This window comes from Mobula birostris, chromosome 30 (assembly GCF_030028105.1).
Source record: "Mobula birostris isolate sMobBir1 chromosome 30, sMobBir1.hap1, whole genome shotgun sequence".
In the NCBI taxonomy this organism is placed as follows: Eukaryota; Metazoa; Chordata; class Chondrichthyes; order Myliobatiformes; family Myliobatidae; genus Mobula; species Mobula birostris.
The window spans coordinates 14,840,392-14,864,039 of record NC_092399.1 but is presented as its reverse complement, the minus strand read 5'-3'; the positions used below and the strand labels follow the sequence as shown (position 1 = coordinate 14,864,039).

Sequence of the window (23,648 nt, the reverse complement as noted above, 5' to 3'; positions counted from 1 at the left end):
ATTTTTCTGCTGAAATTCATTGTGTCTAGTGCATAGCTTTGGAACCATGACCAACATTTACCACGTCATGTTTGTTCTTTAACAAAGACAAACCTTGCGTGGGTTTTAACGCTAAACTAAAGATTGGTAGTTGTTCTACGTGTCAGACCCCAGAGGCAACATTTTTAGTTAGACATGATTTAAAAAGCAATTTAAAATGCCTATTATCTAATGGGTTAAGAATTTTATTCTGTACTTCTCGATATGGCTTTTAGTTGGGCATTTAATCACATCCTGCTACATGCGTCTGTCTCTATAGGTTACTGTTTCCTTGTATTTGGGAGATATCTTGTGTTATAAATCGCGTAGAAAAAGATGGCATTCTAGTGAAAGATTAAGTGAAAGGTGTTATCTTCACTAAATCATAAGTGGGGGAAATATTTTTGAACCAATATAGTAGATGGGAAAAGTATAGAAACCCATCAAAAACAAATTTCTGATCAGAGCGAAAGCAAGAAGGAAGTTAATGTTCAGTGCCCTGACGTCAGACAAATTGGAGCTTTTATTTTACTTGAGTGTTAGAGTGTGTTGGTCGCGAGGATCTTCGGAATGATGTGGTGCATGGGATGGGAGGGATCTGCGCTCAGGTGAGTCAGACCACCGAAGTAAAATGAAAAGGGTCGAGCACAAGTTGTGTCGAAATGGCACAGCATTGCATTCCGAAACCTATGTGGGGTTGTGACGCACAATTTCATTAGGGCGGCGTAAAGAGTTGGACGCACAATTTACAATAAAACGATATTTTAATAGCATAATCGTTAGATAATAATGTTGTTAGTATTATATTATATTATTATTTATAAACTTACCTGTTTATTTGTTTATTGAAAATTGGTATAAATTTATTTTCTGATCAACTGTGGCCTTTTTGAATTCGTCTCATATTTATGGAGTATTGTACTTTGAACCGCTACTTGTATTTCTTTTGACTATTTTTTTAAATGTGTTTTCTTTCTATTCTACTTCAAGCAAACAGAAAGAGGTTTTCCGTTTCCGCAAATGTAGCCTTTTATATTATTTCCTTTATGTCTTGTTTCCAAATTTGACGTCCCAGTTCTAGTATCATTGGTCCCACTAGCGAATCGGCAGTACAGTGCTGTTACCCCACGCGCTTTGTTGAAGGAATGCGTAGGGTCTGCTGTGGGGCAGGATATCTTATTTCTGTATGAAAGAGCGTTGAGAGACAAGGTTTTCCCTTCTGTTCTATCAAGTTCAAGAATTTATACAGTTTAGCAGGTGCTAAACAATTAGCATCGGTCATAAAATACTGGGACAGAAACCGGCAGCGGGTCATATTTCACCTTGGAGACCGTGGCAATCATCCATTTGAATGCCCACCATTGGATACGTGGTCTGTCATTATTCCTTCCTAACGTTTTTACTGTGGAAGGAGGTGATGAGAAAATTACGTATGCATGATAGTTTGTAGATAGAAACCTCTAGTATCTTGCCCTATTGGGTCAGTCCTTAAGCTTTCTTCTAACAAGACCTTACTCATTAGCTGAGGTGGTTGTTTGCAGAAATTCCCAGAGAAACAGCACCATCGTTCATTCCCTCCAGTCATTTATGTTTATTAGTTGTTTATGCAATGTGATCATTGCTGCTCAAGACAGTATTTGTTACCTATGCTCATCCCCTTTCAAAGATGTCGCAGAGCCAGTTTTGGTGATACCAGGCTTTAATGTTCAGGAGGCTGAAAGGGTACAGAGAAAATTTACAAGGATGTTGCCCGTTCTAGAGGAAATATAAGATTTACAAGGATGTTGCCAGTTCTAGAGGAACTATAAGAGTTATAAGAAAAAAATTAATAGCTTTGGGACTTTATTCCTTGGAATGTAGAAGGCCGAGAGGTGACTTGATAGAGGCATACAAAATTTTGAGCGGTATAGGGTAAATGCAAATAGGCTTTTTTCCACTGAGGTTGGACTAGAGGTGATAGGCTAAGGTTGAAAGGTGAAAAGTTTGAGGGGAATATGAAAGGAAACTTCTTCACTCAGAGGGCTGTGAGAGTGTGGGACGAGCTGCCAGCACAAGTGGTGCATGCAAGATCAATTTCAATGTTTAAGAGAAGTTTGGATAGGTACATGGGTGGTAGGGTTATGGTCCCGGTGCAGCTCAATGGGAGTAGGCAGTTTAAATGGCTTGGCACAAACTAGATGGGCTGAAGGGCCTGTTTGTGCTGTACCTTTCTATGACTGTCTCTGACCTTCCAGTTCTTTGGCCCAGCCACAATAATAGAACAGTGATACATTTCCATCTCGGGATGATGCGTGATTTCGTAGAATCATAGAAAAGTACGATGATTTGGAAGGAGTTCTTGAAGGTGTTTCCATGCACCTTCTGACTTAGATTTTAGCCTTTTCAGGTCCGGAAACTATTTTGAAGTGACCTTGTTAGGTAAGTATACTGTTTTCTGCCAAAGGTACACATGGTACCCAGGAGATTGGGAGAGTGAATGTTTTTTGTCATGATAAGTCCCATAGGTGAGTAGAGAGAACTGGAACACACTGCTGGCCTGTGTAACTGGTGAAAAGGCATTGGGGAGTTAAGAGACGGCCAGTTCATCACAGCTTCTGATCCTGCAGATGCCACACCTTCATCTAGCCAAGAGAAATGGGAATTAAACTATGGGCAATTTAGGGCATCGAAGGTCCTGTATGAGATACAATTCCTGGAATGGCAGATTAAATTTGACTAGGTTTATATTTACTACTGCTCAGAAGAGTGAGAGGGAAGCAAACTGAGACACACAAAACTGCCTCAGTACTATACAAGTTTGTGTGGAGAGTGTGCACCTGGAATCCAGAACAACAGTTTACAGTCTCAATTTACAGAATAATATATTTGAGACTGAGATGAAGAAAAAATTCTTCACTCAGAGGATTGGTCAGCCTGTGAAATTTGCAACCATGGAGGACTACAGTCGCAAAATATTTTTAAGAAGGATATAGTTAAATTTCTAGATGAAAGTTATCCAGCGGCATGGAGAGGATGTGGAAATATGATGATATCAAACGGCAGAGCATGCTCAAAGACTACGACTCAATAGTCTACACCTGTTTTTATTTTAATCTGATATTGGCCATGACAAATGCAGATGGGTCTGACTGATATGCATTAAAAATCAAGTTCTTTGCAGAAAAGATCTTTGTACTGAAAGTTAAGGGCTTGAGATCTGCAGCTTGGTCTGGCAATTCTGCAGATGCAGTTTGCAGACTTCCATTATACTCCCAACTACAAAAATCCGCCAATCCACATTCCCAAATCTTCCTTGTCAGCTTCATATATGCCACTGGAAATGTTGGAGACATGGCAGAATTTCAAGGTCAAGATTTCAAGATTCAAGATAGTTTATTGTCATTCTTCAGTACACCAGTATAAAGGAGAATGAAACATTTGTTACTCTGGATGCAAAACAGCGTAAGAAAACACAATGACATAAAAATACAGTAAATATAAATATAAAAGCAATCCTACATACGAAACACAACATACAAGTAACTGCCAGAGTGTGCCCTTATATCCATAAGATTAGTTTAGAATTAAGGCAGTCTGACCCGATGTAGACTAATTGTGTGTACATAAAGAAACACTAGGCGTAGTATCTAAACTTAAGGTGACTCACAAAATGCTGGACGAACTCAACAAGTCAGGTGGCAACTATGGAAATGAATAAACAGTCAACTTTTTTGGGCCGAGACCCTTCTTCGCGACTGGAAAGAAAGGGAGAAGATGCCGAAACATTGACTGTTAATTCATTTCCATAGACACAGCCTGGCCTGCTGAGTTCCTCCAGCATTTTGTGTGTGCTGCTCTGGATTTCCAGCATCTGCAGACTTTCTCACGTTTATTATAATATGAATCCAACGGGAGATGATAAAGTGACAAAGTGGCTCTTCTAGGTAGCAGCGGTGCATATGAGTACACAGTGACTGTGTCAGTGTAGGCATGGGATGTGGGTGTAAGCATGAAGTGGCAGTGCATGGAGGAATGAAAAGTGCTGAGGGGCTGTGGAGAAGAGTAGCTGATGCAGTGGGGGACCACTACGTTCACCTTAGCCATTTCTGAGAAAGAAACAGTTAATTTTTCAAACGCAAACACGCTGGAAATTCAAGCAACACACATCAGCAACTTTGATGTGTGTTGCAGTTAATTTTTCAGGCCTATGACCTTTGATTGAAAGGTCAGAGTTAAGGTTCTAAAGAAAGGTCACAGACCTTAAGCTTTTAACTCGATTGGCCCAAAAATGCTGGAGGAATTTTGTGAGTTCCTCCAGCACTTTGTGTGTGTTGTTGTGGATTTCCAGCACCTGCAGATTTTCTCGTGCTTGGGGGAGCTTTAACTCTGTTTCTGTGCTTGCATATCGTGCTAGGTATTTACAGCATTTCCAATTTTTTTATTATTGAAGGGTTCCCCAGAGTTGCATTTCCGATTGTATTTTATAGGGCACCTTTAGTTGCAGTAAAACGGCTCCGAGCTAGTTTTTTTTGAAGCTTGACACTAAATAACTTGGAGAGATTCTGCAGGAGCTAAGCTGTAAAAATAAAGTACATGAGATTCTGCAGGAGCAAAGCTGTCTCTTAGAAAGTTTCCTAAAGCCTGTCCTTGCAAGGACAGGAATTCCCTGTCAGCGCGAGGAGGCGGAGTCACGCTCGGTGAGCGGTGATAGGCGGAGCGGCGGCGGCGCGGGTCACGTGGTCGTCCGGGCCGCCGGGTCACGTGGTGGTCCCGCTGCGCCGGCGCCGGGTCTGGTGGACGGCAACCAGAGAAATGGCGGCGCTGTCGGCTGCGATGAGGCTGCCGAAACTGTCTGTAGTTGCTGCGGCGGCTGCCTTCCAACGCGTGCTGGCCACAACAGTGAGTGAAAATGCAGTGTAAAGTCTTCCAAAATGAGCACGCTGCAGGGCGTCACAGTTGTAATTCTTAAATATTTTTATAAAAGATCGTAACTTGATTTTTGATTGTCTGAAAAGGAGATCAGTGAGGAAGAGGAAGGAGGTTCTTCACAGCATTTTGATTTTTATTTCTTTTTTGACCAAAGTACTCGTTGAAGGTATTCGCAGAATATCAATTACATCTACTGGTGTGAAAGCTGCAGCTCGTGTTGGCTGGCATGTGGAACATGGAAACCCAGAACATTGTATAACAGACAGACAAATAAATAAATAACAAATGTTGGAAGTCAGAAATAAAATAAAATGCTGGAAATATTCAGCAACTCTGACATTTTCAGTTGTTATTTCAGATTTTTCAGTATCTGTAATATTTTGATTTTCATAGGCTGACATCTAAGATAGCTTACTGTGTGAGTTTAAGGACCGTGGCCAATATGTGGAGTACTTTGGAGTGCTTTAATCAAGTGTAGATTGCTTCGCTATTCCTTTGAAAAGTGGTCCTTCATTGGTGGTAGGATCGATCCTTGCAGGATTGGGGCATACTGTCTTAAAGGCCCTATCAAATCCATAACTTGTTACTAGAGGGGCACTGGGTGTCCTATGCTCCGGCCACCCCACAATTTGTTTTTGAGGGTAAGTATTTTCTGTTACAGTTCAGTCTCCAGATGCCTGAATGACTTTTTCCTTGAGAAAAGGGGGAGTTTCTAATCCATAAACTGTCTTTGTTTATGGTCAGTTAGTTCTTGGGTTTCCTGATCATTATTTAAATAATCCTCATGCTTTCCGGTAGAGGAGCCAAGATTCTGTTTGCAGACTCTAGTTACAGTGGACTTCAGTCCAGTTAAGGTCCTGTGAGTGCACTGAGTGTTGTCAGGCTGTCTTTGTGGTCCTGTGTAAAGCTGGCTTTGCCAAGTTCTTGATCATTTCAGAACTGATTTTCTTGCAGCAATATTTCTGTTGTTGCTTTTGATTTGGAGCCAAGTTGGAAACGGACAATCCAACAATCTCTATTTCCTGTGTCATTGTACAGGTAGTGGGTTTCTCACTGCGACGATGACACGGTGCCTGGATCAGAGTGTGTCCCAGGAATTTCACTCTTTACTTTCTCCTCTCCACCCTAACTAATCACATCTTTCCAGAGGATTGCATTGAAGTCACCAAGGAGTATCAGTTTGCCTCCTCTGGGACGCATGTCAGGACTTTTTCCAAGATTGGAATGGAAATCCTTCTTGTTCTCATCCACAGCAGGAAATGGGGTATGCACACTGATGACTTGCAGCACCCTTCATAGTGTGTTAGATTGAACTGGAGGGTCTGGCGACAGGACATCTGTCAGGAGCTTTGAAGTTCTATCTGTAAGGAACTTCAAAGTTCTTTCTGGGGACAGCTGCTCAATTTTTCAACCCTCCCAAAAACTGCTTGATAGGTTAAATGGCAGGTGTAATTCCACCCCGCCCCCCCCCCCCCACCAAAGCTGGTGGGCAGTAGGAGAATCAGGGGAAGCTAATGGACATGTAAGATTGATCAATTGAAGAGAAGTAAGAGAGGTATAGGGTTACTGTGAGAACAAGCATTAACTCGATAGGACAAATGACCTCCCTCGTGTCTTCAGGAAAATGAGAGGTGAAGTCAGACTGCATCTGTGGAAAGAGCTAAGACTACAAGCTGAAGTTCCTTTGTCGGTATTGGGTAAAAGAGAAATCAAGATAGTATTAAATTACAGAGAAGATGGGCAGAACAAAGGGAATATCCCTGATAGGGTAAAGCCAGTTTATTCATGGGTTGATGAACTCCATGAATAATTTGGCCTCACCCTATCCAAATAGGACAGATCAAGGATGATAAGACAGAGAAAAGAAGTATAATGTGTTGCAAACAGTGGGTTTATGGGACCTGCCCAACAAGTGATGTATGCTATTGGAAAGAAAGACTGAAGTAGTATCACTGACAGATCTCTTCAATAGAAGTGTGCAGTTCTGATACAGACAAAAAGCAGCTATCTGAAGTTGGGAGAATTCATTATCAGGTCTGGAAGGTTCTGATGTGCCTGATGGGAAGATGAGATGCTGTATTTTGAGCTTGTATTGGATGTCATTATAATGTGAAGGAGAGCCATGGGTAGTCATGTCAAGATGGAGAATTAAAGTAGCATGAGAGTGGGATGGAAAATTGAAATAGCAAGGAGGTGACGTATGTGGACTAATGTTCCATAAAGCCTCACACTAATCTGCATTGGCCTAGTAGTGTGGAGACCAAACTGTGAACAGTGAATACTGTACACTAAATTAGGAGCAGTGCAAGTGAATTCGAAGGAAAACTGTATGATGGGAAGGGAAGCTATGGAAAGGGCAGATATGTTGCATCTCTTGTATTTGCATTGGAAAATGTAGTAAGACAGAGTGGGTCTTAAAAATGAAGCAAGGAGTTGCAAAGGGGGCAATTCCCATCAAAACGCTGAAAGGGAAGTGGGACATGTGTCTGGTGATAGAATCGTGTTAGAGCTGGTGAAAGTTGAGGAGGGCAAGTTCAGGACTGGGAGAACTTGTTCCATTCAGGAGGAGAGGATGTGAGAGAAGTATCAGGATCAGGTTTAATATCACTGTCATGTGTGTATGCCCTGGAGAGTGAAGACTTTCCAGGCGCAGATCCATGGTCTCGCAAGACTAACAGATGCATTGATATGTTGTGAAATTTGTTGACTTTGCAGCAGCTGTACAATGCAATACATGATAATACAGGAAAAAAACTAAGTTATGGTAAATGTGTATATATGTATATCAAACAGTTTAATTAAATAAATAGTACCCCCGATATGAATGGTAAAAAGCTGAGGTAAGGCAAAAACCACAGTTCAGGAAGAAACAAGACATTTCAGAGGCACTGTCTGCAAAGTCTCATCATCGGAGCTTATGGGATTGGAGAATAGAATGGAATGGAGCCTGGTAGGAGGTTGGGAGTGGGAGAGGAGTTAAGGGTGTGATAAGTTCAAGATTGATCAAAATAACTGTGGAGATCTGTGGGTGTTGGTGACTTGCCTGTCCTCTGAGATGAAGGCAAAAAGTCCTGAAGAGATGGAAGAATCAGACTACGTAAATGACAGAGCAGGGCAGAAATAGGCAGCAAATGTGGGGATATTTTTGAGTTACATGCATGTACAGGAAGCAGTTCAGTACAGTTATCAGTGTACTGGAAAATAGTTGAAGGAATAGGCCAGATTAGAAATACAGACACATACATCTCGCAAAAGACAGGTATAGTTTGTGCCCATTGCTATACCTTTGAACTGCAGAAAGCGAGTGGAGTTTGAAGACGAAGTTGTTCAATATAAGGATGAGTTTAGCCAGCTGCCAGAGTGAATTGTTGGAGGGGAACTGGGTGGCCCTCTGTTCAAGGAAATGTAAAGGGATTGTACATCCATAGTGAAGCTGAACTGGTTGGGATCAAGAAACAAGAAATTTTCCAAGTGGTGGAGGGAATCTGAAATGGTCAAGGGCCTCAACCAGAGAGAAATGAAGGAGTCAAGATAGAAATGTTGTTCCTTCTCACATCGGGCAGCACTTTTGTACATTTAACCGTGGTTTTTTTAACGAGGTTGAGTTGCTAGCTTGACGCTCAACCCACAGCTGATGGGAAGCGTGCAAGGAGTTGGCCAGACTTGAACTCGGGACCATTGGCCTTGAAGTCCGATGCTGTTGCCACTACAACACCAGCCGTCCAAGATAGAAATAAATAAGTTGAATAAGGCAGGTGTGGGCTGGAACTGTAGCTATGCTTTGACAGCTCTGTGTGTAGATTATGGGCTGTGTGAGCCAGCGAGATAAGATCTAAGGAAATGAGATTAGTAACTGTGTAGAAAACAATCGCCTGGTGTTTGATGGTGGAGTCATGTCTGGAGGAGCTATGAAGATACATCTGAGGATTGACATTTGGCAGCATTCATCACTTCACCAGATCACAGTAGCACCACCTTTGCTGGTAGATGAAATGATTCTAACAGGATTGGTTCTTAGTGAGCAGAATACTACAAGTACAGAAAAGTGGTGGTTATTAGGGGTGGGGTGGTGTTCAGAATGAGTGAGGGGAGCTTCCCATGGCTGTTCACACTTTCAAAATAAAGCAGTGACCATTTTGGACCCAAATGAAGGTATCACTCTCGGGGCAGTGAAACTTTGTAGTACTGTGTGGTCAGTCACTAGGTGCATTCAAGGCAAGTTGATAGACTTTTTTGGATATTAATGGAATCAAGGAACATTTATAGTTGTACCGTGGAGAGCATTCTGACAGGTTGCATCACTGTGTGGTATTGGGGGGTGGGGGTGGTGGGGGCTACTGCACAGGACCAAAAGAAGCTGCAGAAGGTTGTAAATCTAGTCAGCTCCATCTTGGGCACTAGCCTACAAGGTACGCAGGACATCTTTAGGGAGCGGTGTCTCAGAAAGGCAGCGTCCATTATTAAGGACCTCCAGCACCCAAGGCATGCCCTTTTCTCACTGGTACCATCAGGTAGGAGGCACAGAAGCCTGAAGGCACACACTCAGTGATTCAGGAACAGCTTCTTCCCCTCTGCCATCCGATTCCTAAATGGACATTGAAGCTTTGGACACTACCTCACTTTTTTTTCTATACAGTATTTCTGTTTTTGCATGTTGTTTTTTAAATTATTCAATATACGTAATTGATTTACTTTATGTTTTATTTTATTTATTATTTTTCTCTCTGCTAGATTATGTATTGCATTGAACGGCTGCTGCTAAGTTAACAAATTTCACATCACATGCTGATGATAATACACCTGATTCTGAGAAAAAGGCAGCCATGATCTTATTCAATGACTTGCCCACACTTCATTTTTTTATATATATTCTTGTGTTCTTTTGTGATACTGACTTAAAGATAAATTTTGGCAAGGATCTCGGGTGACACTCCTTGCCAAAGTGTTTTCATGAGAACTTTTATGCCCAGTTGATAAAGGAATAGAGGGTTCGACTTTAACAGCTTTTCCAAAAGACCTGCAATATTCTATCAGTCAAGAATTTTATGCTTCAGTTTCTGCACCACTGGTCTAAAATTATGTAGTTCCTCATGGTCAAATTATCATATTTAGTAAAACCTAATCTAGGGATGCAAAGTAGAAGTTTATTTAAGTAACTAGATCTGAGTATATAGTTTGCATATTGTAGAAAGGTAAAACATTTTTAGCTGCCTATATTTTAATAATTGCACACCTGCATTACAAATGTAAATCAAACCTTTGTATATTTCTCATGGAAATCACATCATACTTTTGAAAGTCATTCAGATATGTAAAAAATAATATTGTTTGGACTTGCAGGCAGGACTGCACATTGAATGAGGAAAGCAGGGTGTACCATTTTAGGATTGCAGCTGAATGTGTTGGTATTGCAACACAATGATTATCATCACGCTTTCCTTCAGTGCTTCAGTGTAGCCTCTGTTGAATGGAAAAGATGTTTGAAGACCAAGATCTCTCATATGGCCAAAACTCATGGTCTACTAGGAAACAATGACTGTTGAATTTATTGTGTGAAATCTGAACTACCTGTGGCAGGCATCTCAAGGTGCTGGAAAGATGTCAACAATAGTCATAGTCATAGTCATACTTTATTGATCCTGGGGGAAATTGGTTAGCAATGCAGATTAAGCAAAATTTAATGGAAGAATTTTCAGTATTTTCTTGGCCTGTGTCCCTAGCATTGAGGACCTAGTATAACGTAGTTGACTCTACTGGATAAACCTTATTATTTACACATCTTGCACCAAATTCCCAAGATGGATACTATTCCAAGCTTTGCTGGGGAAGAAATTACCAGGTAGGCAGGCAGAAAGAAGGCAAGATTCAAGCAGGTATTCAAAATCTCCCGGATAAAATGCACCTTCCTCTCTGGCTTTTGGGAATCTCCAGCACTTTACTACTCTGGGGAAGCAGCATTCAATTTGGTATTGGGAACCTCAAATCTGTACATTTTGAGTTTACAGAAACTCAGTGTAAGAAGCAGGAGTGCACCATCTTGTAAACTACCTTCTACTTCCCACATTAAGCACCCTGATTACTGTTTCTGGAAAAGTCTGAAAAATCCTCATCAGCTTCCACTGTCACCTCAGAGGTCACAAGGGGAAAGTGTGATCAAAGCAAATTCAGATTGAGGGTGAGAAACTAGTGACCTAAACTTTTAAATTAAGTCACTTACAATAGAGTAAAGACAGAGTAAATTAGACTGAAAAAATGGATTAAATATCAGCATATGGATCAACAGGGGCAGACGTTTAAGAAGATATTTTTGTAAATCTTCCGAAGGTACTGTATGTTCCAACTAGAAAGAGAGGCTTTACAAGAAGGATCCATGGATATTCAATCAAATTAAATGTGATATCAGATTGATAGGAAAGGCATATAATCTTGCAGAGATCAGTGGCAGGCCATAGAAGTGGGAAGTATTAGACCCAACCAAAGATAGCTAAGAAAAGATCTGTAATCTGTTGTGTCTAAGAAAACTAGAACGAGGGAGAAGGCAGGGTGACAGTAAAGTAGCAATTAATATTAGAATATTAGAGCTTCTAATATGTAGACATTAAAATGAAGAGTAGCTGATAAAGTAAATGGTTGTCCCTTGGAAGATGACAATGCAATGGAGAAATGGCAGAGGTTCTAAACAATTACTTTTCCTGGTAGATGACGCTGGGAAAAAAAATACCAAAATAGTAGACCATCAAAGAAATAAACATTTATAACAATCTTTGATTCATCTGGCAAACTATTGGAGCTTAAGGCCAACAGGTTGTGTGGGCATGATTGTGTGCAGCAAAAAAGTCTTAAGGGAATGACAGGATAATCAAGAGTGAACATGGTTTTTGTAAATGGAAGATGTGTTTCATAAATTTTGCAAGCATCCCTTTACAGATAAACGGGATAGATGAAGGGAACTAGAAGATGCAGAGTACTTGGATTTTTCAAAGTACATTTGGGAGGTGCCTTGTAAAAGTTACTGCACGAGATGAGGGTGGATTTGCATTTGCTGATGGTACATTGGAGCTTAGGAGAATGAGAGATAATTTAATTGACACCTATAACATTCTGTGGGAAGTGACCGGATAGTAACTGACAGGATATTTCCATTATGAGTCAGTAGTACAGGGGACATAATTTCAGAATAAGCAGACACCATTTAAGACAATGGAACAGAATTTCTTCTCTAATAAAATTTCTGCCCATTTCAATGTAGGATCAAGTGAAAAACTGTTCACACGGATTAAATCATTGCACAGTGGTGTGCATTGAGGTAGAACAAAGTAAAATATTAACAATACAGAACAAAGTGTAAAGGCTACAGAAAGCATGTCGTGCAGGTAAACAATAAAGTGCAAGGTCATAGAGGTAGGTTATGAGGTCAAGGGTCCATCCTGTTGGACAAGAGATTTGTTCAAGAGTCTGAAAACAACAGGATAGATGCTGTCCTTGAGCCTGGTGAATCATGCTTTCAGGCCCCATGGGAGAGGGAAGAAGAGGTCATGCTGGGGTATATGAGGTCTATGATAATGCAGACTGATTACTGAGGCAGCAAGAAGTACAGACAGAGTCTAGAGGGGAGGAGGCTGGTTTCTGTGATGTGTTGTGCATTTGGAATTTTCTGCCTGGGGGATTTATGGAACCTGAATGTTTTCAAGATGGAAATTAATAGATACTTAAATTGGAATGGAGTCAAGGGGGGTATGGAGAGGGCATGGAAGTGATATTGACACCGTGAATGGATCAGCCAAGATCTTACTGGCTGGTATAGAAAGCTTGAGGAGCTAATTAGGAACATATTTCTTATGTTAATTTCTGTTGGACTTGCTGAGTACCTCCTGCATTTTCTATTTTATTTATCTGTAATACACCTTAAACATAACTCCATCTGAAACTATTGCTTTGATCCCAGTCATCCATAACTTGTCACAGATACAGAGGCATGCAAAAGTTTGGGCACCCCGGTCAAAATTTCTGTTACTGTGAATACCTAAGTGAATAAAGGATGACCTGATTTCCAAAAGGCATAAACATAAAGATGACAGATTTCCTTAATATTTTAAGCAAGATTACTTTTTTATTTCTATCTTTTACAGTTTCCAAATAACAAAAAAGGAAAAGGGCCCAAAGCAAAAGTTAGGGCACCCTGCATGGTCGGTACTTAGTAACACCCCCTTTGGCAAGTATCACAGCTTGTAAACGTTTTCTGTAGCCAGCTAAGAGTCTTTCAATTCTTGTCTGGGGGATTTTCGCCCGTTCTTCCTTTCAAAAAGCTTTTAGTTCTGTGAGGTTCTTGGGCCGTCTTGCATGCACTGCTCTTTTGAGGTCTATTCACAGATTTTTGATGATGTTTTGGTCGAGGGACTGTGAGGCCCATGGCAAAACCTTCAGCTTGCGCCTCTTGAGTTAGTCTATTGTGGATTTTGAGGTGTATTTAGGATCATTATCCTGTTGTAGAAGCCATCCTCTTTTCATCTTCAGCTTTTTTACAGATGGTGTGATGTTTGCTTCCAAAATTTGCTGGTATTTAATTGAATTCATTCTTCCCTCAATACCAGTGAAATGTTCCCCATGCCACTGACTGCAACACAAGTCTAAAGCATGATCGATCCACCCCCGTGCTTAACAGTTGGCGAGGGTACTTTTCATGAATTTCTGCATCCTTTTTTCTCCAAACATACCTTTGTTTATTGTGGCCAAAATTCAGCGTCAGAAGTTTGCAAAGGAAAATCTAAACAATCCTGATGCATTTTAGAAACAAGTCCTGTGGACTGATGAAGTTAAGATAGAACTTTTTGGCTTCAATGAGCAAAGGTATGTTTGGAAAAAGAAGGGTGCAGAATTTAATGAAAAGAACACCTCTCCAACTGTTAAGCACGGGGGTGGATTGATCATGCTTTGGGCTTGTGTTGCAGCCAGTGACACGGGGAACATTTCACTGGTGGAGGGAAAAAATGAATTCAATTAAATACCAGCAAATTCTGGAAGCAAACATCACACCGTCTGTAAAAAAGCTGAAGATGAAAAGAGGATGGCTTCTACAACAGGTTAATGATCCTAAACACACCGCAAAATCCACAATGGACTAACTCAAGAGGCGCAAGCTGAAGGTTTTGCCATGGCCCTCACAGTCCCCCGACCTAAACATCATCGAAAATCTGTGGATAGACCTCAAAAGAGCAGTGCATGCAAGACGGCCCAAGAATCTCACAGAACTAAAAGCCTTTTGCAAGGAAGAATGGGTGAAAATCCCCCAAACAAGAATTGAAACACCCTTAGCTGGCTACAGAAAGTGTTTACAAGCTGTGATACTTGCCAAAGGGGGTGTTACTAAGTACTGACCACGCAGGGTGCCCAAACTTTTGTTTCAGGCCCTTTTCCTTTTTTGTTATTTTGAAACTGTAAAAAATGGAAATAAAAAAGTAATCTTGCTTAAAATATTAAAGAAATGTGTCATCTTTAACTTTATGCCTTTTGGAAATCAGGTCATCTTTCACTTGCTTAGCTATTCACAGTAACAGAAATTTTGACCAGAGGTGCCACTGTATTATCTTTGTCTTTGCTTAATTAAGTATCAGCATCTTCCCTATCCCTGCATTAAGTTGGAGATGGCAAATCAATCCATGTCTTGCCAGTGGTACTCAAAAAGAAAAGGAACGTGTTTCACTAGATTTGCTCTGTGTGTGTGTGTGTGTGTGTGTGTGTGTGTGTTTGTTTGTGTATGTATATGTGTGTATGTATGGCTCTCCTGCACCTTTTGTGTTTGTTTTGGAAGGCATGCTATTTGTTGAGTGATTTTTTTGTTTTGGTACAAAGTACAAAATATGATTAGTGTATAACATTCACCCTTAAATTAAGGATCATTTGTTTTAAACTGAACACATGTTAAGCTCTACACTTGGAAAACTACATGTGGTTAATGCAGTAATATTGCAACTTTTCATAGTACAGATTGCAGGGAGATCTTTGTTATTATTGCAGAGAAACAGTACTAACATCTATTAAGATATTAACAATTTTTTCTTAATCCTATGCAGACCAGTGTGGCAGGTGCAGAATCTCTGCCTGAGCATGTGAAAATTGTTGAAGTTGGACCCCGAGATGGACTACAGAATGAAAAGGTAATTCACAATGCTGGATGCCAAAACGTTGCAGTAGCACAGAATTTGTGTCAGTTATATCATCCAAGAATGAAAATAAAGCTGAATTGATTTATTTTCTTACAATGTTAACCAAAATTGTGACCGACGGGTCAACAAATTTGAGTTACAGGCAGTCCCCGGGTTACAAACAAGATCCATTCCGAAGTCTGTCTTTAAGTTGGATTTGTACATAAGTCGGAACAGGTTCATACTCGCAGCACTTACATCGACACTCGCTGCTTCACCCTGCACTCTAATATTGTGTAAATTTGCCCTCACTTTGAAACAATTGAACCAACCCCTACTCGCAACAAATTCTTCATCACAGAGTGAAATAATCACGAGATGGGAATTATCGGTCCATAATTTTAACTCGTTTACCGCGTCCGTCAACAGAACAGAAACACTGAGAATTCAGCAGCAGCTGCGGGCAGCAGGTCCTGAGCTCCCCCGGGTCCTAAAGTCCACCTGCATTGAGACAGGTTAAATGGGACAATTCGGGGTGGTGCTGAGTGGAGAAGGGGGGTCAGGGTGAATCTTGCTAAGAAAAATTTAAGCCAAATACAAAGTTACACACTCAACACAGTGTTAACGGCAACATGATCCAACTTCAAATGGCGGACGGCGTTTTCCTTCCTTGAACCGAGGAATTTTTAATGTAATAGGCTTTATGGCAGTCCGTTCGTAAGTACAAGTTGTTCATAAGTCGGACGTTCATAACTCGGGAAATAACTGTAATTTGTTTTGTGCAATGTTAGGCTCCTATTGATTTCAAACACTAGTTGCTCTTTTGGACTCGAGTGCTATTCTTTAATTAACAAATATGATTTTTAAGTACGAATTATGCTATTTGTGCAAATTCATATGTTGGATAAAATCTTGTTCACCACTTAATAAGTGCTTCCCTTAGGAGACGCTGTTAGAGAGCATAAACTTGATTTCCACAATTATGCAGATGAAACACAATTATGTACCTTGGTTGAGTCTGATGGTGATAACACCCTATCTTATAAGACTATAAGACTTAGGAGCAGAATTAGGCCATTCAGCCCATCGAGTCTGCTCCATCATTCCATTATGGCTGATCCCCGATCCCACTCAACCCCAAACTGCTGCCTTCTTGCCATATCCTTTGATGCCCTGACAGATCAGGAAACGGCCAACTTCCGCCTTAAATATTCGCATGGACTTGGCCTCCATCTTTTCTTACTTCTGGTATGGCTGCGATAAGCAAGTGGTTGAGCAATAATTTCATAAAACTAAATGAAGATAAAACAAATACTTTTGATTGATCTCAAAATCAAAAGAGGGAAACTTCTTGATAAACTTGGGAACTTGGTTCCCCGTGTAAGATTAGAAAATAACAAGCCTGGGTGTTAACAATAGCAGTCCTGTTTCTTATGATCTTGTACTGACCATAAGATATAGGAGCAGAAGTAGGCCATTCGGCCCATCGAGTCTGTTCCACCATTCAGTCATGGGCTGATCCAATTCTTCCAGTCATCCCCACTCCCCTGCCTTCTCCCCATACTCTTTGATGCCCTGGCTAATTATCCAATTGCTTACCAATCCACAAAGCACTTTGTTGTGCATGGGCATCAACCATCTTCTCCAGGCCATACCATCAGAGTATTCTCAAGAAACTCATTTGCAACTTGTTCTCTGACAAGGTGTCAAATGTGCATTTGCCCTATGCCCTGGCTACAAGATACTTGTGCCGGATGTCTCATTATTTCTAAATCCCCCTCTCTTAAACTAGCCCTAAAATGTGTGCGGTTCAAGTAACCACTGAGTACAATTGTTAAATTAAGTGACAGTATGCCTGCTGTTCACTGTATAGATGTCACGCTGTTAATCAAAGCTGTTGATGTGTAAATGGTAGCAGTGTGATGCCTGAAGCTGAGGCTGAGGCTGAGGCTGATGGGATAATGGCTTCCAAAGATGTATTTACTGATCATGAACATTTGTGTGAAGTCTTGCAGTGCCATACCCTAGATCTTGGAGGTTAGAAGGTGGTCGTTTGCTCCAATTATCTTCTGAGAATTTACTTGGAGAGCCCCAGAGCCCCACAGATCACACCTTCTCATGCCTAGAACAATATTGGAAAATCTTAGCGGCCTCTCCTCCATAATGAATGATGGCCAGTTTGATTTTTGAAAGAACACTGATCCCTTCTCCTAGCCACGGCGTACTTCCTTTAAGTTTGCAATTTAATTACGTGAAATACTGGCCCACTGTGAATACTGTAGTGCCTTTGACCCTGGTGTATACAGCAATTGTGCAAATGTACAGGCAGCACAAAATTAATGTACTGTCTGTATTAGAGAAATGTAGATTATCTGACTGTCACAATCTCCACCTTCATTTTCAGCAGAACACAAATTTAACCCCTTGAATTTCAGCAACTTGACTAACATATTTTATATATTGTGTTGAAGCTTTACTTTTAATACACAGCAGGTGTAACTTGTGTTTTTCCCCGTTTTTTTTATTAACAAGTTGTGTGTGTGTGCGTGCATGGGCACGCGTCCCATCACAAGTGATGAGGATCACTGACATCCTTGGGTGGGTGTGTTTGTGTTTGTCTGGAGGTGACTGATGAGTCCAATCCGGGCTAGGAAGTACCTTTCACATGTGGGGCAGGTGTGTGAGGGTTCTGTAGGTGAGGTGCCTGCTGCTCGTTCTTTCTGCTGTTCTCATTTCCTTTGTGCTTCAGCGTTGCAATTTCTTTCAGCTTTGGTGGCACCTTTATTGAGAAGGCTGTGCCAGGATGAGCAATTCAAGGCTGCGTGTTCCTAAGAAGTGTACCAGATCTCAAGGGCCTTGAGTGAAGTCTTGAGTGTGTCCTTGAATCATTTCTGCTGACCACAACGAGATCGCTTCCCTGTGGACAGTTCCCCGAAGAACAACTGCTTGGGGATTTGATCGCCTGACATCCTGATGACGTGGCATGCCCACCTGACTTGAAGTTTCATCAGCAGTGTGTGGACAGTGGGTATGTCTGCTGCAGTCAGCACTTCTGTGTCAGGAATTCTATCTTGCCAATTGATTTTCATGATCTTCCATAGGCATGACAAGTAGATTGTTTCAGTCTACACATGTCTAATGTACACAGTCCACGTTTCGCACGCGTAGAGGAGGGTGGGTGGGTGGGAGGGCAGCATGGTAGACTTTCAGCTTGGTCTTCATAGTAATTCCTCTTCCCCCCCTCCCCCCCCAGACAGTGTCACATGGTCTCCCAAAACTGGCACTAGCCTTGGCAATCCTGCAGCTGACTCGCCATTGATGTAAACTGCTCTTGTGAGGGTGCTGCCAAGCTACGTGAATTTGTAGACTGCCTAGAGCTGCTGGCCGTACACTGAGATGGATGGCTGCACATAGGGGTTGATCTGGGGCTGCTTGGTGCGTACTTCCATCTTCTTGGTGCTGATGGCGAGACTGAAGTTGCACATACAGTGGAAAATTTGTCGATGATGACTCAGAGCTTGCGTTGAGAGTGCAGTCATCAATGGATAGGAAGCCTCTTAGCACTGTCTCTCTGACGTTAGTAATGGCTTGAAACCTGCACAGGTTGAACAGCTTGCCATCCATCCTGTACTTGATGTGGACTCTAGGTTCGCTGCCCCGGAATGCATCAGTCGACATCGCACTGAACATCATGCTGAAGAGGATGGGCACCAGAACGCATCCCTGCTTGACCCCATTTGTGACTGAGAAAGCAACAGAACAGTCATCATTGTTGAGCACATGGGCTGACATCCCAACATGGAACTGCTTGACCATGGTGATGAATCTGCAGGGCAACCAAACTCCACCATAATCTTCCATAATCTCCCATAATCTCTCTCGACTCAGTGTCGAAGGCCTTGGTAAGATCGACGAAGGTGGTGTGGAGCTGTCTGTTCTCTCCTGGCTTTTTTCCTGGAGTTGTCTTGCAGCAAGAATCATGTTGATAGCTTCCAGGTAATGACCTTGTCCCAGATGAGCATCTAGCCTGTCTAGCAGGAATCTGACTAAGATTTCTCCAGCTACTGAGAGCAAAGAGATGCCTCTGTGGTTGTCGCATACTTGGTGGTTTCCCTTCCTCTTGTACAGCTGTACAATGTGGAATCTGACCCTTTTCCCAGAAGGACTGGAAGAGCTCCGTCAGTTTGTCAGTTTGCTGGCAATGAGTAGACCACCTATGTAGACCTCTGCAGGTATAGCATCTGCTCCAGGAGCCTTGCCACTTGACAGCTGGTCTATCACTTTTCTCGACTTCCTCTTCTTGGGAAAGTGAGTCCATCTCATGTTTGATGTCTACTTGATTGAGACAATCAGTTGCTTCCTTGTTTATGGTGGATGGTCTGTTCAGCACAGATTCGAAATGCTCTGCCCATCTGTCCAGAATCTTGGCCTTCTCAGCGATGGCCTTCTGTGCTTAGGAGGGGCAATGTCTCAGGAGACCGAGGGCCGTACAGTGTTTTGATAGCATCAAAGAATGTCTTCAAGTCATGTCTATCAGCGTAGCCCTGAATCGCGTTAGCCTTTTTGCAGGGCCAAGAGTCTTGCACCTTTCTCACTTTGGTTTGAACTAATCTGTGCACATTGGCAAATGCAGTCTTCTTGGAGATGCGGGAAGAATCATTCTGATAGGCTCCGTGTAGCCTGTGTTTTTACTGTAGGAGAGCTTTTATCTCCTCATCAGTCTCGTTGGTTCTTCCTTGTTGTATGACCAAAGACCTCATGGATGGCAGAGTGAACACAATCTCTGAAAGCAGCCCAGTCTTCTTTATGCCCTCCAAGATGAACATAGGCGAGCTGTGATAGAGGCTTTTAACCGGGTGGTCTGCAGTAGTACCAGATTTCAGCTTGCTGACATTGAGCTTCTTGGCAAAATTCCTTGGGTTGGATGTTGGACATTGAGTTTGGAAACAATCAGACAGTGGTTTGTCCAGCAGTCTGCGCCACATGTGGCTTTGATCACTCTGACATCGTGTCTGTCACATCTTCTGGTGATGATGTAGCATTAATTACTTACTGATAACAGGCCTTACCAAGTTGGAAAATACTGAGAAAGTAACACACTTCTGCTAAGTAAACGCTTTTGTAGTAGCTCTGCAGATTGTATGTTGAAATTAAGTTTATAGTTACAGAATTGAATTCTGCATTTAAGATCAAAATGGAGAAAGAAGGCTATCACTGAAAATCAAAACAGCCAGCTGCTGGAAATCTGAAATAAAAACTGAAAATGCTGGAAACTCCCGGCAGTTCAGGCAATAACAATGGAAAGTCTCAGAAAACTTAAAACCATTCATAATGTTTGTTTTCCATCTGTGACTTCCACTTTAAAAATTATGTGGTTACAGGTCATTGTTCCCGTTGATGTCAAAATCCAATTAATTAACCTTCTTTCGGAGACTGGATTATCAGTTGTGGAAGCAACAAGCTTTGTCTCCCCAAAATGGGTTCCTCAGGTAAGAGATTAGAAATAGAAATTAGTCTAGCGTTCATCTTTTGCAATTATACTGAGTGCTTAGGCCTTTATTTTTGAACCTTAATAAGCAATATAGCCTTTTCATCTCCAAACTGGTTATGTTTATATTCACTGAGGTGGTGTAAAGAATACATTGTGGGCAAAAAGGTTGAATACTTCGGCTTGAGGAGAAAGAATCAATTCACTTTAAAATAATGTGATGTTGTCTTTCTCCCTCTCACAACTCAAAACTGAATGAAAAATTCATAAATCAAAGTATTCTGTGGAGATTAATACGTTTGCAAACTAAGACTAATTTGATATTTCTGAAAACTAAATTGTTAATATTTAAGAAAAAAATTATCCTTCTGAGTGAATTTGGTTCCCTACGTGAACTCTCAACTCCTCCCCTAGCAAGTTGCTTTTCTCCTTGTACGTAGAAAGTTACTGTATTTATTTAGTCAATGCAAAATGAAGTCATGTGACAGAATTCTTTGAGCTTATTTTCATTTAGTGAACATCAAACAGTTTGTGTTAACTGTTAGTAGTTTTATATTTGTAGTGACCTTCTTGTCCACACTGGACCTTGGAAGTAGTTCATGTTTTCTTAGAAATTCCTATTCTTAACCAGATGATGTGTGTTGGATTGGGGTTATGGACTGGAAAAATAGCAGAAGATTGAGGGCTAAGGTTGTTAGTCACAAACTAAAATCAAAATGACTTGGGTTTTATATTTGTCCACTTAAGTGATAATGAAAGATAGGAAAAAATGAAAATTAAATGGTGATTAAAACAAAAGTCAGCATATTCACGGGTACGAATCCATACATGACAAGTCCCTCATGAAATCAGATATCAACTCTTCAGAGTCCTGGAAATTACAGAGGATTTCTAGAAAATTCCTACACCTCTGGTGATTTCCACCACAGTGCCTTTGGCAGTGGTGTCAAGCCACAAAGCTCTGTGAACTGACTTGTGCCTCTCTCTTTCTCCCTTTTATCTCGCAGTGAGAGAGGTTTTAAGATGCATCTATTTGTTACCATGATTTCAGATGCTTGTACTGATAATACTTTGCACTAGTGTAAAGTTTTGTTTGCCTTCCATCAAGTCCCCTGGGATGTTTTGTGGTGTTCTAAAGTTTTTGCACTAATTAATTATGATTTGTGCTAATTATTTTGCTGTTGTAAAGGAAAGATCACTTCTCAGTGTTCTAGTCAGGTTATATATATCAGAATTTCTAAAGATCGTGAAAGGTAATGACTTTTGTACTTGGCCTTTCTATATTTTGAAACATATTACCTCTGTCTAGATGGCTGATCAGCTGCAAGTGATGCAAGGAATCCGAAGATATCCAAACGTGAGCTACCCAGTGTTGACTCCAAATCTGAAAGGGTTTGAGTCTGCTGTAAGTATCTGCTGCAAGATTTGCATTTGCCCCTTGTTCTCTTAGAGGTCCCAGTAAAGGTATTTTATCCCATTAGATATAACTTGAGACCATAAATTAAAAAATATTAGTGTTGTACTGCATGGTTGTTTATATACTGTCTTGAGATTCTAATTTCAATTCTATGTACATTTCAAGAAATAAAATAGAATAATAAATTTTCTAATCCCACCAATTTGTATTTTTTACAGGTTGTAAAGAATGAGGAAATAGAAACATAGAAACATAGAAAATAGGTGCAGGGGTAGGCCATTCGGCCCTTCGAGCCTGCATCGCCATTTATTATGATCATGGCTGATCATCCAACCCCGCCCCAGCCTTCCCTCCATACCCCCTGACCCCGGTAGCCACAAGGGCCATATCTAACTCCCTCTTAAATATAGCCAATGAACTGGCCTCAACTGTTTCCTGTGGCAGAGAATTCCACAGATTCACCACTCTCTGCGTGAAGAAGTTTTTCCTAATCTCAGTCCTAAAAGGCTTCCCCTCTATCCTCAAACTGTGGCCCCTCGTTCTGGACTTCCCCAACATCGGGAACAATCTTCCTGCATCTAGCCTGTCCAATCCCTTTAGGATCTTATACGTTTCAATCAGATCCCCCCTCAATCTTCTAAATTCCAACGAGTACAAGCCCAGTTCATCCAGTCTTTCTTCATATGAAAGTCCTGCCATCCCAGGAATCAATCTGGTGGACCTTCTTTGTACTCCCTCTATGGCAAGGATGTCTTTCCTCAGATTAGGGGACCAAAACTGCACACAATACTCCAGGTGTGGTCTCACCAAGGCCTTGTACAACTGCAGTAGTACCTCCCTGCTCCTGTACTCGAATCCTCTCACTATAAATGCCAGCATACCATTCGCCTTTTTTACCGCCTGCTGTACCTGCATGCCCACTTTCAATGACTGGTGTATAATGACACCCGGGTCTCGTTGCACCTCCCCTTTTCCTAATCGGCCACCATTCAGATAATAATCTGTTTTCCTATTTTTGCCACCAAAGTGGATAACTTCACATTTATCCACATTAAATTGCATCTGCCATGAATTTGCCCACTCACCCAACCTATCCAAGTCGCCCTGCATCCTCTTAGCATCCTCCTCACAGCTAACACTGCCACCTAGCTTCGTGTCATCCGCAAACTTGGAGATGCTGCATTTAATTCCCTCATCCAAGTCATTAATATATATTGTAAACAACTGGGGTCCCAGCACTGAGCCTTGCGGTACCCCACTAGTCACCGCCTGCCATTCTGAAAAGGTCCCGTTTATTCCCACTCTTTGCTTCCTGTCTGCTAACCAATTCTCCACCCACACCAATACCTTACCCCCAATACCGTGTGCTTTAAGTTTGCACACTAATCTCCTGTGTGGGACCTTGTCAAAAGCCTTTTGAAAATCCAAATATACCACATCCACTGGTTCTCCCCTATCCACTCTACTAGTTACATCCTCAAAAAATTCTATGAGATTCGTCAGACATGATTTTCCTTTCACAAATCCATGCTGACTTTGTCCGATCATTTCACCGCTTTCCAAGTGTGCTGTTATCACATCCTTGATAACTGACTCCAGCAGTTTCCCCACCACCGACGTTAGGCTAACCGGTCTATAATTCCCCGGTTTCTCTGTCCCTCCTTTTTTAAAAAGT

General features: G+C 41.4%; 1 protein-coding gene across 3 annotated transcripts in view; it reads left to right on the top strand.

Annotated features, from left to right (window-relative positions):
- Positions 1-288: 288 nt before the first annotated feature.
- hmgcl (3-hydroxy-3-methylglutaryl-CoA lyase) overlaps positions 289-23,648 on the top strand; it is a 39,831-nt gene continuing 16,471 nt past the window's right edge. The window contains exons 1-4 of one of the 3 annotated variants that reach the window (XM_072247373.1): positions 289-626; positions 14,997-15,080; positions 20,450-20,557; positions 21,866-21,961. In XM_072247373.1, coding sequence (XP_072103474.1) covers positions 606-626; positions 14,997-15,080; positions 20,450-20,557; positions 21,866-21,961 — 309 coding nt within the window. In that variant the 5' untranslated portion in view covers positions 289-605. Of the gene's footprint in view, positions 627-4,757; positions 4,897-14,996; positions 15,081-20,449; positions 20,558-21,865; positions 21,962-23,648 lie in introns of those variants that run through there. The other 2 variants (XM_072247374.1, XM_072247372.1) reach the window with 2 other exon arrangements.